Source organism: Schistocerca piceifrons, chromosome 3 (assembly GCF_021461385.2).
Source record: "Schistocerca piceifrons isolate TAMUIC-IGC-003096 chromosome 3, iqSchPice1.1, whole genome shotgun sequence".
Classification (NCBI taxonomy): Eukaryota; Metazoa; Arthropoda; class Insecta; order Orthoptera; family Acrididae; genus Schistocerca; species Schistocerca piceifrons.
The window spans coordinates 891096780-891116523 of NC_060140.1; the positions used below are offsets into that span (position 1 = coordinate 891096780).

A 19744-nucleotide genomic window follows, 5' to 3' on the forward strand; every position below is an offset into this window, starting at 1 on the left:
AGAGGACACAGATGAAGATGAAATGGGAGATACAATATTGAGTGAAGAATTTGACGAAGCACTGAGAGACCTAAGTTGAAACATGGTCCTGGGAGTAGACAATATTTCATTTGAACTACTGATGGCCTTGGGAGAGCCAGTCCTGACAAACCTCTGCTGAGCAAGACGTATGAGACAGGTGAAATACCCTCAGACTACAAGAAGAATATAATAATTCTAATCCCAAAGAAAGTAGGTGTTGAGAAGTGTGAAAATTACCATACTATCAGTTTAATAAGTCAAGGCTGTAAAATGCTAATATGAATTCTATACAGACAAATGGAAAAACTGGTAGAAGCTAACCTCGGGGAAGATCACTTTGGATTCTGTAGAAATGTTGGAACAAATGAGGCAATACTGACTCTATGACTTATCTTAGACGGTACATTAAGGAAAGGCAAACCTACATTTCTAGCATTTGTATACTTAGAGAAAGCTTTCAACAATGCTGACTGGAATACTCTCTTCCAAATTCCGAAAGTGACAGGGGTCAAATACATTGAGTGAAAGACTATTTACAATTTGTAAAGAAACCAGATGGCAGTTACAAGAGTCGAGGGGCATGAAAGGAAAGCAGTGGTTGGGAAGGGAGAGAGACAGGGTTTTAGCCTGTCCCCGATGTTAGTCAATCTGTATACTGAGCAAGCAGTAAAGGAAACAAAAGAAAAATTTGGAGTAGGAATTAAAACCCATGGGGAAGAAATAAAAACTTTGAGGTTTGCTGATGACACTGTAATTCTGTCAGAGACAGAAAAGGACCTGGAAGAGCAGTTGAATGGAATGGACAGTATCTTGAAAGGAGAATATAAGATGAACATCAACAAATGCAAAATGAGGATAATGGAATGTAGTCGCATTAAATCAGGTGACACCGAGGGAATTAGATTAGGAAATCAGACACTTAAAGTAGTAAAGGAGTTTTGCTATTTGGGGAGCAAAATAACTGATGATGCTCAAAGTAGAGAGGATATAAAATGTAGACTGTCAATGGTAAAGAAAGCATTTCCGAAGAAGAGGAATTCGTTGACATCAAGTGTAGATTTAAGTGTCAGGAAGTATTTTCTCAAAGTATTTGTATGGAGTGTAGCCATGTATAGAAGTGAAACATGGACAATAAGCAGTTTTGAGAAGAGGAGAATAGAAGCCTTTAAAATGTGGTGCTACAGAAGAATGCTGAAGATCAGGTGGGTAGATCACATAACTAATGAGGAGGTACTGAATCGAATTGGGGAGAATAGGAATTTGTGGCACAATTTGACTATAAGAAGGGATCTGTTGGTTAGAAATGTTCTGAGGCATCAAGGGATCACAAATTTAGTATTGGAGGGCAGCACTGAGGGTAAAAATCATAGAGGGAGACCAAGAGATGAATACACTAAGCAGATTCAGAAGGATGTAGGTTGCAGTAGTTACTTGGAGATGAAGAAGCTTGCACAGGATAGAGTAGCACGGAGAGCTGCATCACAGCAGTCTCTGGACTGAAAATAACAATAACAACAACAACAACAACAACAACAACAACTACTACTACTACTACTACTACAAAAACAAACAGTAAACAAAGTGATTTCCTTGCAGATAGAGTATAACAATATTTGAATACAGCTTTAAGGTTCACAGCTGAGGTACTGAAAGAGGAAGTGTTTATATCTAATATGCACGCCCAAAAAATGATGGAATAATAGTAAGCAAACAAAATCAATATTTCACTGATCCAACAAAACATGAAAAACTATCATAAATTGATTTTCCAAGACCTTTACTTCACGTTTAGGCAGAGTAAACTACCTGAGTAACTATTATTAAACGAATGAAGCATAAAAACTCATATTTATATGATAAAATATCAAGTACTCTTATGAAGAACAGCAAACAGCATATTAACCATTTATGTAGTTGTTAATATTGTAATGAATATTTCTTAAATCACAAAGAAGAAGCTAACAGGTTTCAGTAATGCATGGCTGTCATCTTCTGCAACATTCTGTATGTATTTTGAAAGTTATTTTGTATTAATTTTCCTACAACTTCAACAATTTCTTCTGGAGCACCACAGTCTCCCTGTAACTTTCCTTGTTAAACTGAATGGGATCATATACCTCATCTGGAATTACTTTCAAAAGGTCATCATTTTTATTATCAATCAACTGTTGTTCAGATTTGTCTGTCCCAAAGCAACTCCAAACACTACAGCTCGTTTCTGCCACTTTTTCACATCTCCATGCTGACTCCATACAACCATTTGGCACCTAAATCTAGTTCACTGTCATGACTTCTGTCAATGGTAACAGGTCATATGACAGCCTGGTACTAGATCTACACCACTCAGCACTTGAAAGTGACTAGTGTATTCGTTTAAGTAGGTGAGTATCCAGAAACTTTGGCTCTATCAATGGCGAGAGTTAGTAAATTACAGTGGGCACAAAGTACAGTGGAGGGGGGGGGGAGGGAGAGAGGGGGGAGGGAGGGAGAGGGAGGGAGAGGAGAGAGAGAGAGAGAGAGAGAGAGAGAGAGAGAGAGAGAGGGGGGGGGGGGGGGAGGGGGGCTGGTCATCAGTCCCAGCAAAAAGATCGGAAATGAAGTCTTAAGAAGAATTAGAAAACACACGTAACAGACATCCTTGAGAGAATTATATGTTTAAATGGCAACAGTTTTCTCACATAACAAGAGAAGAGAAAAGATAGAGGAATATGACAATTCACTGAAAACCAAGGTTTACAATATCTGTGTCCTACCAGTAACAACTTAAGGTCCAGAAACAATGCCTCTAACTGTGTCTACAGGCAGTGATTCTAGATGTAAACTTTTGCTTTCTGAATGTAATAAGAACAAGTCTAGTAGTATTGCGGACAGCAATAACAATGGAAATATTATTGTGAACCTAAGTATGCTGTCAAGACTTCTGAAGAGTACTGTGAAATGTAGGTACTGCAATTGTGAAGATAGTACTGATGTTTCTGAGGACATTTCAGCAAGGAAGTATGAGGATGGTGATATAAATGAAGGAATGACCCAAAGTATAAGTACGGAAGAAGTCGAACATGTGAGGAAGAAAATGAAAAATGGGAAGGGGAAAAGTCTGGGAGAACAGGGAACTGATATACTCTGGGATCTAATGCAGAAGATCTGGAAAGGAGAAAGAATGCCACATTTGTGGAGAAGCAGTATACTGGTTCCCATATATAAGGGGAAAGGAGACATCCAAAACTGTGGCAATTATAGGGGATAAAACTAATGTCCCACACAATGAAGATCTGGGAAAGGATAACTGAGAAGAGGTTGTGTCTAGAAACTGAAGTGTGTGAAGAACAGTTTGGATTTATGCCAGGAAGAGGAACAACCGATGCAATATTTGCACTAAGGCAACTGATGGAGAGGCACAGAGAAGTACAAGCCGAAATGCATATGACCTTTATCGATCTTGAGAAGGCATTTGACAGAGTGCCGGGGCAAGAGATATGGAGATGTCTGAGAAGTAAACTCCTGCCAGAAAAATATGTCAGCGTGGTAGAAGACATGTACGAAAGTGCAATGACACAAGTCAGGAGCAGTGCAGGTGCAACAAAGGCATTTCCAGTGAGAGTATGACTACATCAGGAATCTGCTCTCAGCCCAAATCTATTTGACCTTGTCATGGATGTGCTAGTCAAAGATATGAAAAAAGAGGCACCTCGGAGCACGATGTTTTCCGATGATGTTGCAATCTGTGAACCCACCCAGGAAGAACTTCAAGACAAGCTCGAACAGCGGAGAAAAGCTCTAGAGAAAAGGGGAATGAGAATTAGCAGGGTGAATACAGAGTTCATGTGTACAAAGGATGCCAAAGATCTGTACATTAACCTGAAAAGAGAACAACTGACACTGGTCAAGAAATTTAAATACCTAGGCTCTTACATGCAAAGTGATGGAGGACTGGAGGCCAAAATACAGCACAGGATAAATAGTGTATGGATGAACTGGAGGAAACTGAGTGGAGTACTGTGTGATAAGAAGGTTAGTTGCAGAATAAAAGGAAAGCTTTACAGGTCTGTGGCGAGGCCTGCGATGCTGTATAGCACAGAAACTTGGCCAATTACAAAAGCCCAACAGAAAAAGATGGAAGTGGCAGAAATGAGAATGTTAAGGTGGATGAGTGGGGTGATGTGAAAGAATAGACTAAAGAATGAGTACATCAGGGGAACAGTGAAAGTGGGGCCCACAGGAAAGAAGAGCCAAGAAAGTAGGCTAAGGTGGTATGGACATGTGCAGAGAAGAGGGGAGTACTAAGTGGGGAGAAGAGTCGAAGACCTAGCAATTGAAGCACCAAGGAGAAGAGGAAGACCAAAACTGAGATGGAAAGACAAGGTAGCAGGGGACGTACGGGAGAAAGGATGGCTCAGAGAAGAAGCACTGGATAGGCATTTATGGAAGAGAAGGATCCAACAAAGCAACGCTGACCCCACACGACGTGGGAAAAGGCTGAGAAGATGATGAGATCAGATCACTGTATCCAGTCAAACACCAGAACAGCATATCTCAAAAATTTGGAAGCTCTTTTTCAAGTTTTAACTGATGCTGGACTCAAGTGTAATTTACAGAAATGTCCATTTTTGAATAAGAACCTTGAATATTTGAGACATGTTATTGAGCCCATGGTGCTTATTCTTTGACTATGCATTTAAGACTGTATGGTGATTACTTCTCCTACAGATGTATGAGAACTCCAAGCTATTCTTGACAAACTAACATCTACATCAAATCATTCCAAAACACAACATACACTGCTTAGTTGCTCCATATCTCAGGCACTCTGATCCGCAAAAAGTAGAAGTACTTGCAGCTGACACTTTAATAAGAGCAGATTTATCTCACAAGGTTAGGCACACAGAACGCCCCACAGCACTGTAAGGCTCTGAACAAGGCCCAAGTCAACTACAGTCAGCTGGAAAAGGAAGCTTTAGTCATAATTTATGGTGCAACAGATTTCTGTCAATGTCTGTACGGTAGAAAATTTTTTCTTCTGACTCATCATAAGCCGCTGACTGCTGTTTATCATCTGGAAAAAGATGTACCTGATGGCACAGCACGGAAGCTGCAGTGTTGGTTGCTACTTCTTTCCAGTTATCAATATGAAATTCTTTATCGCAATACTGCACAGTGTGCCAACACAAACACATGATTTAAGTTACCTGTAGGAAATAATACATATTCTGATGCATCAGATGTTTCTTGTCTTCAAATTGATGATTATGATGTGCAAGCACTGCAACCTTTTCCAATTGATTCTCAGCAAGTCGTACAGGCTACTGAACAAGATCAACCATTGTGATTGCTCCAGTACTACGTTTGGTTGTGCTGACCCCACAGTCCAAAATCAATCTCAAATGCAGTAGTTTGCAAATGGCATGCATAATGCAATAGTCTTTCTCTTTAAAATGGGGTAATTTTATAGCATTCTCTTAATGAACAAATGCAAGTCCTGATTCCTACATCTTTGCAACAATATGTGTTGAAACTATTACATAGAGAATATGGGGGAATCATTTGAACAAAGTGGCTGGTGCATCAGCATTGTGTGTGGATCCCGGCTGGATAAATAAATAGAAGATATGACCTGCCATGCCGTACATGCGCTGATAACCAGGCAACATTATGTCATGAATTTTTCAATTGGCTTCAAACGTATGGTCCTTGGGAAAGTAGCCACATCAATTTTGCTGATCCTTTCTGGAACACAAGATGGCTCATTACCAATGATGCCTACAGCAAATATCCTTTTGTCATTCCAGTGCATTTGACTATTAACACTAGCACCATCAAAGCACTTGCTTCTGTCTTTTGCTTAAAAGTTTTGATGCAAACAATTTCTTAGCTGGAATTTAAACAATTTTGCCAATAAAATGGAATTCCACATACTCAAATCTCACTGTTCTCTCCTCATTCAGAAGGTGAAGCTGAACATTTTGGCTGCACTATCAAGGCTCAGATGTTCAAACTCTGTGCTTTGCACTTGAAGGGAATTGCTTTGTTGTTGTGTCCAAGCACCTATCGCACTGTGCCTACTCATGAAGCATTGCCAGTAGAACTCTTATATGGTCATCACTGCTGTATTCTGCTGCATCTCTTCTGCCCTCACCACTCTGTTTCTGATGATAACTTTGCAATGAAGTTCCAAATGAAGGATGAGGTTCTCTAATGAGTTTATACCAAGCCTCACAACCGGGAATCTGGCATCTTCATTCAGACATCTAGTTGTGCTTGCTGTAAATTCATGGCACATCTGGCACCAATTGATGGCACCAAAGCCAACTTCATTTCCATGATTACAGTGATCCTGCCACAGATTTTTGTTTTTCAGACAAGTTGCCTGCAACCAAGCCTACTGCCCCTCAGCTGCCCTTGATGGTGCCAGATGTCCAGGTCCAAGTGTCTTCTGATGTCTCTGTCATGGGTATATACCCCTGCCACCTCTACAGCCACTGCACCTGTCACCATTCACAGTGATGGCAGTCACGGACGTCGATTCTTCACCAGCTGTACAGCCTTTGGCATCCTCGGCACTGCCAAAGCTGCATCCTCCTGTGCTGTTGGATGGACGTCCTACCTCAACACAGGTACGCCACATGCTGATCACAGCTACCACCCTCCAGCATGCTGTGGGGCGAGAATTTTTTCCTTTGTTTACCATTCTCAAGCAGTTGGTACCACATATATATGCCAGCAGAAGGCACTAAAATCACATTACCTCACTGCACATGATTCTAACTGGCTGGTATGCCTTTTTAAGCAGCCACAATTCAGAGCTCACCCACAGATTGAGTGCATCTACAGACTTATAAAGATTAATATGGATAACTGTAGTATGGACAATACATCAATGCAACATGGCCCTACTAGACATGACTAATATTCAGAGACTTCTGTAAGTGTGTAACCATTCTTGACTATTTGGGCTTATCAAAAACTTTACTATTGGTTGTATACAACTCAGCACCACAGAAGAACCTACAGCATTCAAAGTTATGTATAACTGATTTATTAAATACAGTTAGGGTAAACTTATTAATGTATTACCTTTTTGTAGGTGTCTGATTGTATTTTTTGCCCACCTCAACTATCAATACAACAGTTTCTGTCCCATGTTTGCATTTAAATCCCCCATTACCATCTTGTAGTGGTATGTGCTGTCATTTATAATTTTCTTTAATTATTTATATAGGTCTTCTGGACACTCATCAGATTGTGAGTACATTGGCACATCAACTTGAATAATTTCCATGGAATAACCTTGCTTGATTTTTAAAACAGGTCTTGTTTTCCCTGGTCTGTTCCTCAGCTGTGAAATATATGTCCTGATTTCAATGCTGACTAATTTTTTTCTAAACTGTACAGTTTATAGGAAACAGATAAAAACAGAGTCAAACCTCTGAGTGCAGTTCATGTTTCATGCTTGGGTAGTTCAATCAGTGTTTTTCCCATCATAAGCAAGGGTCCAGATTTAAGAATCAACCCAACACACATTTTTGATCTACAGGAAGGTTAAGAAAAGAAACTATTAAATGCTAAAACTCACATTAATTACAAATATTTCTTGAGGCATTTAATTTTTTTTTTCCCGAAGTTGCTGTTAGAACTCAGTACTGACATTTGTATACTACAAAAATATTATTTCTCATGTGCTATTCTAAATCAGATATGGATGGCAGCAACTTTTTCTTTCTTTTTCTTCCAGACAGTATTTGTTTGCCAATGTAGAAGTGTGACCACTACATGTCAGCAACAATTTTATGAAGCAGCCTGGGATTGCGAACTACAAACAAAAGTCTCCTACTTCAGAATGTTAAATAAAACTGTTATTGTATCAGTTTTATATTCTGAGCTATAATCCTCCGAATACTTATTATAAGCTACACGTGCAACTGGTCTACCTCATATACTAATGCTGCTTTTATTCTGCAGGAGATACATAATGACTAATTCCACATGTAACTTTGGCTCAAATGGTCCCATGGAGCTTGAGTAATCAATACACAAACAAGCAAAAAAAAAAAAATTAAAAAAAAAAAAAAATATTGCCAGGTAGTGAGTGCCTTGCATCAATACACCTGTAGGTTGAGATTTACATCTTCTCCAGGATGCAGAGAACTGCCCTGTAACACACAATGTCCAAGAGTCATTGTACGAGGCAGTTAATATGGCACGCACAAAAATTATGGTTTTAAATACCTCATAATATTAATGACGTTCTAGCTCTTAAAACTTGGTGTGTACATACAGCTGAGCTCCATTTACTCACCATTTAGCAACCTTTAATATGAGTAAGCACATATGAGTCATGACCCCTGGTTTTAAGGAATGAAAATTCCACAACACAATATGAAGAAAAGATAATTTTACTTATTACATACTGGATGCAGCACGATTTGTAGGCAGATCTTGAAGAATTCAAAAGCTAACCAGGAACACGATTTTTACCACTGCCTTTACAGGACAGATGGAAGCAGCACGTGTCCATATGTTAGATACAAGAGCAACTACAATGTGGAACGGATAGATTGCTGTGGCTCCATAACTCTTACATTGCTACTCACCATATGGAGGAGGCAGTAGAATACACACACAAATTCACACAAGCCAACTCACATAAACGTACTTTGACTTAAAGCTTTAATATTTTAGTAGTCTTTTTCATTGTGCCTCTCTGTGACTCAGTGCCTCCTCTGTATGACAAGTAGCAATTTATGATTTCCATAGTGTTGTTATCCCATCATGGAATTTTCACTGATAGCTGTAAGAGTTATGGATGATCACAATATAAATGGTATCATCAGAAACATTATGTGCTTCCCAAGTAACCTGGGTAAAGAATGAAAATATGAATTAACATTTAAACAATATGGACAAAGGTCTAAATTATAAAAGGAAATGAAAGTATGGCAACATTTAAGATTTTACAGGTGGAGGTAATGAGGATCTGAAAAAAGATCTAAAACAGCTAAAAAAGAAATCCAAGGAAAGTAATGTCAATTTTTAGATTTATGTTTAAATGTATCTACTAAGATGAACGAACACTGTGAGAGTATAAATTAGTTGATGACCTTACTTAAAGTTCAAATTAATTTTTTTATGAGGGCTATTTTTTTTTTCAACCTCCTATGGGGCATAACAGAAAGACAAATGTGAATCACAAAAAGTTTTTATCACCAGGAGTCAAGCACAGTTACAGTTACTTCTCCACATAGTCACTGTGAAGATTAAAATATTTGTCCTATAAATAGACAAGCTTTTCAATACCGTATTCATAAAAGGTTGCTGTCAGCCTATGGAGACAGGTTTTCATGCTGTCTTGTAGTACCCTGTTGGTGCTGAAGCACTGTCCTCCCAAACCTCTCTTCAGCTGCTAAAAAGGAAGAAAGTCCTAGGTACTAGACCTGAGCTGCATGCCTGGTGACTGGACACTTCCCAGTGAAACTGCATAAGCAGCTGTTGGGCTACTGTAGCAGTATGTGGTTTCACATTGTCACGAATCAAAACAATTCCAGATGACTGCATTCCACTTATGCTTTTGTTATGAATGGCTCTCCACAGGTGATGTAATATCTGGCAGTATGCATCTGCAGCTATTGTTGTCTCTGACTCCATAAACTCCAAAGCAACACACCTTTCTCATACCAGAAAACAGTAGTCATGGCCTTCATGTAGTTGTAAGTTTGTTTGCACTTTTTGGGTAATTTTGGGGAGTGAATTTGCATCCAATGTTTGGAAAGTTCCTTTGATTCTGGATTGTTATAAAGAATCCACATTTCATCCCCAGTCACAATAGAGCTCAAAAACTCTTCCCCATCATCAGCATAACATGTGAAAAAGGATAAGGCTAATGCCACATGCCACGATTCATGGTCCTGGGACAACTTTTTGGGAACCAACCAGAGTGCACAAAGATTTTGATAGCATAGGCATTCTGTAACAATACTGAACAGAACTGACCCTGAAACATCCAGAAAATCCATAGACAACCTTTGTCTCTCTTGAACTGCTTGATCAACTTAGTTTACGAGGTCCTCACTACTGACAGACTTGTGTCCTTGTCAACCTTCATCCTGGATACCTGTTTAGCCTTCTTTAAATTTCCTACACCACTCATGCAACACCTTCACTCATACAGTTTGCACTCTAAACATGGCTCATTCTGAAATGAATTCCTACTGTGCTATTCCCTTCCTGCTGCAGAAAACGAATGATACTTCGCAACTCGCACTTGGTGGGAGAATCAATGATGGCAGCCATTTTTAAGTGCCTGTAGCTCAGCTCCAACTAATGTACTGAACTTGCCCATGGTGGATGTTATGGTGGGGTGCACACAAAACCTCACAATAACATGTGTTATGCCACTTGTTTCCCCGGAGTCTTTCCCTCTAATGAAGTACACCTTAAGAGTGAAGAGACAGGAGTAGTTATTCAAAGAAGGAAGCGTATGACAAATTTTGCATTGGGCATGGGGAGGAGCAGGGGTTGAGGAGTTGGCAGATGAATTAACCATACATAAAGGAAATAATTTGAGAAAAAGAAGAGTTCAGAGGAGATATCTGGGAAGAATGTCAAGGGTAACAGAAAGTTACTTTGGAATTATAAGTAAGTAGTGACCCAATTCTGGAGATTTCAAAAAATCATAGGCCTAGTCTATGCATTCCATGCCAAGGCAGTACTGTGTAATACAAATATGCCTTTTTGATGGTTTTCAGATCGATCAATAGTTTTTGTAGCTAGCTAAGATAGGTAGAAATCTATTGGCTGCTGGGATGAGTTTAAACATGTTACCATGGTACGAATAACCTGTAATGGTGCAAAATTCATCATCAGTCACCTGTAATGTATCCTTTCCCTCATAGTTTATCACTTATCTTCATCAGTCTACACAATTTGTCTTGTCTTTACTGTTTAAAATTAAACATTTTTTTTTACTTTCTTACCACTGATTATGAACCTCCCCTTTTTCTCTCAACTTCTGTCCTGACCTTGGCTTCAATTTACGCCCCATTATTCTTTCATGTTTAGCTGTAATCTCTTGACATTTTAATTACCAAGAAATAATTGTTAGTTTGAATTTGTGCCCATCATTACTACACAATTATATCCTAGACCTTGTGCTTCTCCTGATGCAGGGACTGGAATGTCTTTTCCTTTCCTTTAGCCAACATTCCTTGGCCTTTCTTTTTCCCATTCTGTTTCTTCCATTTTCTCTTGGAGAACCCTCTTGTCTATGCTGATGATGCCTAGTATGTAGAAGCTTCTATCTTTGTTTGACTGTAGCTTCAAGTTCAGGAGAAATGTTAGTTTGAGTGGCTATGCAAGACAGACACAATGAAAGAAATAGATGGCTGCATTTGATCAATGAAAAGATTAATGAGTTCAAAGAAGAAGAAGAAGAAGAAGAAGAAGAAAGAGAAGACTGAGAAGGAAAGGTGATTTTTTTTACTCTTTCTCCAGAAGAAAAGAGGCTTTGAATCTTATCATTACTAAGATATGAGGAAGTGTTCTTGCCAACTTACCTTTCTCACTGTTTCACCATCAATAGTGTCTGGTGCGATGTGTTTGTTCACAAACAACAATGCAGAAAGGTAGCCTGCCCTTCCATATAAAATTTCATCTGGTAGGTCTGATTTTAAACTCATTATTTGGGGCATGTAAGATTTAAGCCTAGGAAAACACAAAATACTAGCAGTCAACACATACAGTAAATACAATTAGGATTAATGGGCCACAATTAAAGCAACTACTTTGCTATAAAAGAACATTTTCAACATAGTATTTATAATTTGTACCTTTTTATCAGTTCATTAGAATTATCTGTCAACCCTTGCTTATGATATACAACAGCTCCAAGAGCCAGAGGTCCAGCATCACCAGTCAGGAAAGTAATTCGATGATTTTTCAGTTTTGGTAATACTGTATCAATAATTTCAGAGGCACGCTGTAAAGTAATGTTCATAATATATATCGCTATGAATGTATTCAAGAATAAGCTGATTCCTGCACAGGAGAAAACAGTAACCAGTGACTGTTACTAATGCTATCTGTTTACACAAATAGCACCTTTACTGGTTTTGAACTGGCAGGTTCATCTTCAGTTGGCTGCTCACACTTAGATAACATTTCTTGTGGCTTTCATTTGTTGTCAGCTGCTCCCTTTGAACTTATCAGTTCAAAATTGGTAACAATACTATTTGTCCAAATAAACAGCATTATTAACAGGGGCTTGTTACCGATGTCTCCTGTGCAAGAATCAACTTGTATTTTGTACACACAATCAAAGTATAAAATATCAGTTTTCAACAACATGGCAATAATCAAAGAACGTCTAAATATTTTAGTTCCACATATTTTCCACAACACAAATGGAAAAAATGCATAATGCACAGTAATGTAGCACAATTTGTTTTTGTTTGGGTTTTTACTTGCACCTGCAAAAATTTTTCTTGGCTGAGAGATATTTAAAACAAATAAAAGCTTTACTATGAATGTCCCCCCCATGAACCATGGACCTTGCCGTTGGTGGGGAGGCTTGCGTGCCTCAGCGATACAGATAGCCGTACCGTAGGTGCAACCACAACGGAGGGGTATCTGTTGAGAGGCCAGACAAACGTGTGGTTCCTGAAGAGGGGCAGCAGCCTTTTCAGTAGTTGCAAGGGCAACAGTCTGGATGATTGACTGATCTGGCCTTGTAACAATAACCAAAACGGCCTTGCTGTGCTGGTACTGCGAACGGCTGAAAGCAAGGGGAAACTACAGCCGTAATTTTTCCCGAGGGCATGCAGCTTTACTGTATGATTACATGATGATGGCGTCCTCTTGGGTAAAATATTCCGGAGGTAAAATAGTCCCCCATTCGGATCTCCGGGCGGGGACTACTCAAGAGGATGTCGTTATCAGGAGAAAGAAAACTGGCGTTCTACGAATCGGAGCGTGGAATGTCAGATCCCTTAATCGGGCAGGTAGGTTAGAAAATTTAAAAAGGGAAATGGATAGGTTGAAGTTAGATATAGTGGGAATTAGTGAAGTTCGGTGGCAGGAGGAACAAGACTTCTGGTCAGGTGACTACAGGGTTATAAACACAAAATCAAATAGGGGTAATGCAGGAGTAGGTTTAATAATGAATAGGAAAATAGGAATGCGGGTAAGCTACTACAAACAGCATAGTGAACGCATTATTGTGGCCAAGATAGATACGAAGCCCACGCCTACTACAGTAGTACAAGTTTATATGCCAACTAGCTCTGCAGATGACGAAGAAATTGAAGTAATGTATGATGAAATAAAAGAAATTATTCAGATTGTGAAGGGAGACGAAAATTTAATAGTCATGGGTGACTGGAATTTGAGTGTAGGAAAAGGGAGAGAAGGAAACATAGTAGGTGAATATGGATTGGGGGACAGAAATGAAAGAGGAAGCCGCCTGGTCGAATTTTGCACAGAGCACAACATAATCATAACTAACACTTGGTTTAAGAATCATGAAAGAAGGTTGTATACATGGAAGAACCCTGGAGATACTAAAAGGTATCAGATAGATTATATAATGGTAAGACAGAGATTTAGGAACCAGGTTTTAAATTGTAAGACATTTCCAGGGGCAGATGTGGACTCTGACCACAATCTATTGGTTATGACCTGTAGATTAAAACTGAAGAAACTGCAAAAAGGTGGGAATTTAAGGAGATGGGACCTGGATAAACTAAAAGAACCAGAGGTTGTACAGAGATTCAGGGAGAGCATAAGGGAGCAATTGACAGGAATGGGGGAAATAAATACAGTAGAAGAAGAATGGGTAGCTTTGAGGGATGAAGTAGTGAAGGCAGCAGAGGATCAAGTAGGTAAAAAGACGAGGGCTAGTAGAAATCCTTGGGTAACAGAAGAAATATTGAATTTAACTGATGAAAGGAGAAAATATAAAAATGCAGTAAGTGAAACAGGCGAAAAGGAATTCAAACGTCTCAAAAATGAGATCGACAGGAAGTGCAAAATGGCTAAGCAGGGATGGCTAGAGGACAAATGTAAGGATGTAGAGGCCTATCTCACTAGGGGTACGATAGATACCGCCTACAGGAAAATTAAAGAGACCTTTGGAGATAAGAGAACGACTTGTATGAATATCAAGAGCTCAGATGGAAACCCAGTTCTAAGCAAAGAAGGGAAAGCAGAAAGGCGGAAGGAGTATATAGAGGGTCTATACAAGGGCGATGTACTTGAGGACAATATTATGGAAATGAAAGAGGATGTAGATGAAGATGAAATGGGAGATATGATACTGCGTGAAGAGTTTGACAGAGCACTGAAAGACCTGAGTCGAAACAAGGCCCCCGGAGTAGACAATATTCCATTGGAACTACTGACGGCCGTGGGAGAACCAGTCCTGACAAAACTCTACCATCTGGTGAGCAAGATGTATGAAACAGGCAAAATACCCTCAGACTTCAAGAAGAATATAATAATTCCAATCCCAAAGAAAGCAGGTGTTGACAGATGTGAAAATTACCGAACTATCAGCTTAATAAGTCACAGCTGCAAAATACTAACACGAATTCTTTACAGACGAATGGAAAAACTAGTAGAAGCCAACCTCGGGGAAGATCAGTTTGGATTCCGTAGAAACACTGGAACACGTGAGGCAATACTGACCTTACGACTTATCTTAGAGGAAAGATTAAGGAAAGGCAAACCTACGTTTCTAGCATTTGTAGACTTAGAGAAAGCTTTTGACAATGTTGACTGGAATACTCTCTTTCAAATTCTAAAGGTGGCAGGGGTAAAATACAGGGAGCGAAAGGCTATTTACAATTTGTACAGAAACCAGATGGCAGTTATAAGAGTCGAGGGACATGAAAGGGAAGCAGTGGTTGGGAAGGGAGTAAGACAGGGTTGTAGCCTCTCCCCGATGTTGTTCAATCTGTATATTGAGCAAGCAGTAAAGGCAACAAAAGAAAAATTCGGAGTAGGTATTAAAATTCATGGAGAAGAAATAAAAACTTTGAGGTTCGCCGATGACATTGTAATTCTGTCAGAGACAGCAAAGGACTTGGAAGAGCAGTTGAATGGAATGGACAGTGTCTTGAAAGGAGGATATACGATGAACATCAACAAAAGCAAAACAAGGATAATGGAATGTAGTCTAATTAAGTCGGGTGATGCTGAGGGAATTAGATTAGGAAATGAGGCACTTAAAGTAGTGAAGGAGTTTTGCTATTTGGGGAGCAAAATAACTGATGATGGTCGAAGTAGAGAGGATATAAAATGTAGGCTGGCAATGGCAAGGAAAGCGTTTCTGAAGAAGAGAAATTTGTTAACATCCAGTATTGATTTAAGTGTCAGGAAGTCATTTCTGAAAGTATTCGTATGGAGTGTAGCCATGTATGGAAGTGAAACATGGACGATAAATAGTTTGGACAAGAAGAGAATAGAAGCTTTCGAAATGTGGTGCTACAGAAGAATGCTGAAGATTAGATGGGTAGATCACATAACTAATGAGGAGGTATTGAATAGGATTGGGGAAAAGAGAAGTTTGTGGCACAACTTGACCAGAAGAAGGGATCGGTTGGTAGGACATGTTCTGAGGCATCAAGGGATCACCAATTTAGTATTGGAGGGCAGCGTGGAGGGTAAAAATCGTAGAGGGAGACCAAGAGATGAATACACTAAGCAGATTCAGAAGGATGTAGTTTGCAGTAGGTACTGGGAGATGAAAAAGCTTGCACAGGATAGAGTAGCATGGAGAGCTGCATCAAACCAGTCTCAGGACTGAAGACCACAACAACAACAACTATGAATGTGTTAAACACACACTAAAACATTCCACCTTAGTAACTGGAAGGAGCTGCACCTGGCTAGGTGGTTGTTTTCACCAGCCACAACTAGTCACTTCTTCCCGACAACGCATGGTCCTAAGCCTTAATAGAGAGATCACTGCATGCTGGGGGAATCTGTATTGTGCCACAATAAGTACTGTGCATGTATTGTATTTATTGGTCCAGTAAATCTTACATGTACAGTACAGCACATCAGATATTGGACAGGTCAAAGTATATCTTACAATTAAAACACTTCAGAAACTAGAAAATTATGTTCACAAAATTTTACAGCACTTCATATACTGGGCAAGTCAATGTGTAAGTTGTAATTAAACCACATCAGAAACTTGAAGTTTACAACTGAATACATGTATAAGCCAATATTAACGATTACAGTATTTGCATGATCCTCACTTAAGCTCTAAGGATTTCTGAGGAACTCTTCTACACTATGAATTGACATGTACACTAGAGAATTACATTCACAGAATTTTACTTCAAATACTGGGCAAGTCGGTATACAACTTATACTTGAACCCCATTAGAAACTTGAGAATTACATCTGAATGTATTTATAGGCTAGTATTAATGGTTACAGTATTTTCATAATCATCACTTAGACTCTCGAGGATTTTGGAGGAACTCTTCCACGCTATAAAAGCAATGTGTCAACAGATATTCTTTTAATGCTGCTTTAAAATTTTTTACATCAGTCTTTACTTTAATTTCTCTTGGCAATTTATTGTAGATAATTTTTCCATGGTGTAATGTTCCTTTTTTGCACAAACTGGTTTTTGTATGGAGTCCATGAAAGTCAGTTTTCTGTCTTGTATTATGATGATGAACATTTTCATTTTTGGGGAGGATACTAGGATTTGTTATTGTATATTTCTTTATAAAGATTGCACTTTCAAATAGGAAAATACATAGAAGGGGAAGAATCCCCATCCTTTTAAATAATGGTCTACATGGTTTGTTCCTTTTTATTCCAGGCATGATTCTCACTATTCTTTTTTGCATCTTGAAGAGTTTTAGGCAGGATGGCGAGTTACCCCAGAAAGTGATCCCATATTTTAGGACAGAATGTATATTAGAATAGTAAACTGTCATTAGACAGTCCTTATGACAGCAGTTTTCTAGCACTCTCATTAAATAACGCATGGTACTTAGTTTCTTTAATATGTTGTCAATGTGAGTTTCCCATCTAAGACTATCCTGTAGCCAGACCCCCAGAAATTTTGTATTAGGCACACTTGCAATATCTGTGTCTGACATCTGAATTCTTATATCCTCTTCAGTGTTTCTCTTGACATTATGAAAATTTAATGCTACTGTTTTACTTTTATTTATTATTAGTTTGTTTTGGTTGAACCAGTTTACAACATTTGTTAATGCCTCAGACAGTCTTGTCTGTAGTATCTCTGCTGTCTTCCCACTGACTAATATGCTTGTGTCATCTGCAAACTGGATAGTGCTATGGTACTGGTTGGTTGATGTTAGGTCATTTATATATATCAAAAATAGGATGGGGCCCAGTACCGAGCCCTGCGGTACTCCATATTTTTACTGATTTATAATCAGAATAGTGTCTTGTTGATTTATTTTCTTTGTGAAAATGTATTTCTACTACTTGCTTGCGGTCAGTAAGATATGATCTAAGCCAGTTGTTAGGTATACCTCTGATACCAATTCTTTCAAGCTTCTGCAGCAATAGGGTGTGATCTATGATGTCGAAAGCCTTACACAGATCAAGGCATATGCCAGTTACCTTTTGTCCACTATCAATTTTTTCGAGTACTTCACCCAGAAATTCATATAATGCTGTTTCTGTTGATCGGCCTTTCTGGAAGCCATGTTGGGTTGTGGATAATATTTTGCACTTTTCTAGAAAATCTAGCAACCTCTTAAGAAAAAATTTTTCAAGTATTTTCGAAAATGTAGATAGCAAGGCAATAGGTCTATAATTGGCTATGTCTTCTTTCTTACCCTTTTTGAACAGTGGTTTCAGTTTCACTGTCTTTAAGCAGGAAGGAAAGACTCCATTTGTTAATGAACTGTTGAAAATGTGGGCTAATGGTATTACAATGAGGTCACCCACATTTTTAATGACATAATCTGGAATCTCATCCGTACCTGTTGAAAATTTTGTTTTTAACTCTCTAATTGATAGTATAATTTCCTTAGGGTTGGTTGGAGTAAGAAATAGGGAGTTGCAGTTTCTATTTTGATTTGATGGTGTTGTAGCAGGATTTTTATTTGAAGATTTTATGTCAGAGAGTAATTTTTCACTAATATTTGCAAAGTATGTATTAAAAGCATTGGCTACTTCTTCTGGATTTGTAATTTTTTTTGCCATCTTGGATTACCTGGAGATTTACATTTTGGGAGGTCTCATTTCCTACTTGTTCTCTGACTATCTTCCACATGGCTTTCATTTTGTTCCTGGCCATTTTTATATGGTGATCATTTGTTGTTTTTTTTAGCTTCTTTTATGACTCTCTTATAATTCTTGAAATACACCAGAAATTCTTCTGTAACATTTTGTGTTTTTGAGATTTCATAGTCTCCTCTTTTCAGCACATGATATTTTAATGCCTTTCACCAGCCATGTAACATTTCTTTTTCTAGTTTTTAATGTTTGGTTTTTAACTGGAAAAGAAATATTGAAATAATGGGAGAATATTTCCATGAACATGTCAAACTTTTTACATGTGTCCTCATAGTTGTCTATATCATTCCATGTTTCTTTTTTTAGTAAGTGCCTGAAGTGTTCTAGGTTGTGCTTGCTAAAATTTCTGCCTTTTCTTGTCATTTGTTGTTCAGTATTTCCTGCAGTCTCTACTGGGAATTCAATAAACTGTGCATAATGATCACTGAAACCTGTATTCATATTTCCAGATTTGTATAAATATTTATCTGTATTTATTAGTATCTGATCTATAGCACTGCTTGACGATTTGGTGACTCTGGTGGGGGATTTGATAGTTGCATGTATATTGTAGGTTTTTAATAAGGCCTCAAGGTTTAATCTGTCTTTTGAGTTCTTGTTGAAATCTATATTAAAGTCACCACATATGATGGTTGTTTTACTAACTATTTTTATACTGTTAAGTGCCTTCTCAAGATTTTCAATGAAAGTAGTTACGTTTCCATCTGGGCTTCTATATATGCAAATAACAATTATATTTAAATTTGTCAGTTGTGTAGCAGAAATTTCAAAGTTTTGCTCTTCCCCTAGCTGGTTAGTGAACTTTAAATTACCGTGTTTGACATCCTCTCTAACATATATGCATGTTCCTCCATGCATGGAGGTTTTCCTACAAAAAAAAGACGAAAAGGTAAAGCCCTCTATCCTTGTGTGATGTAACATATTTTCTGATAACCAGTGCTCACTAACACATATAACTGACACTTCTTTTAGTTCATCTGATAACAATATTTCTATCTCACTAACTTTATTTGATAAGGATTGTACATTTTGGTGCAGGAGCATAAATTTCGGCGATGACTTATTTACTAGGTTGTTTTGGCCTACCTTATGTTCGACAGCTGACATATCATTTTTAACATATCTCCTTAGCTGGTTCATCTGCTCTAATTCATTACACTAAATTCCCACGTGCCCTAACTTTCCCCCTAGATGATGCACATGAAGCAGTGTCCTGAACAGCCTGGAGTGGTTTCTCTGAAAGGTGCATGTGCTGATTGGCTTGGGATGCACTCAGTTTCATGGATTGTTGACGAATTTCATTTCTCCCTCTCCAGTGCCCTCAAGATCACATTTATCTATGGATCACAGCAGTGAACTCTTTTAGTAAATATATCTTGAGACCAAAATCAGGCCAAACCAGAGAGCTGTTTATATCGTCTACATTTTTAGACCC

At 38.5% G+C, this 19744-nt stretch overlaps 1 protein-coding gene across 1 annotated transcript in view; it reads right to left on the minus strand.

Moving 5' to 3' along the window:
• LOC124789454 (lanC-like protein 2) overlaps positions 1-19744 on the minus strand; it is a 126545-nt gene that overhangs the window by 38672 nt on the left and 68129 nt on the right. The window contains exons 3-4 of the mRNA XM_047256816.1: positions 11841-11989; positions 11568-11715 (exon numbers count right to left, since the gene is read on the minus strand). Of these exons, the coding sequence (XP_047112772.1) occupies positions 11568-11715; positions 11841-11989 (297 nt within the window). The remainder of the gene's footprint in view (positions 1-11567; positions 11716-11840; positions 11990-19744) is intronic.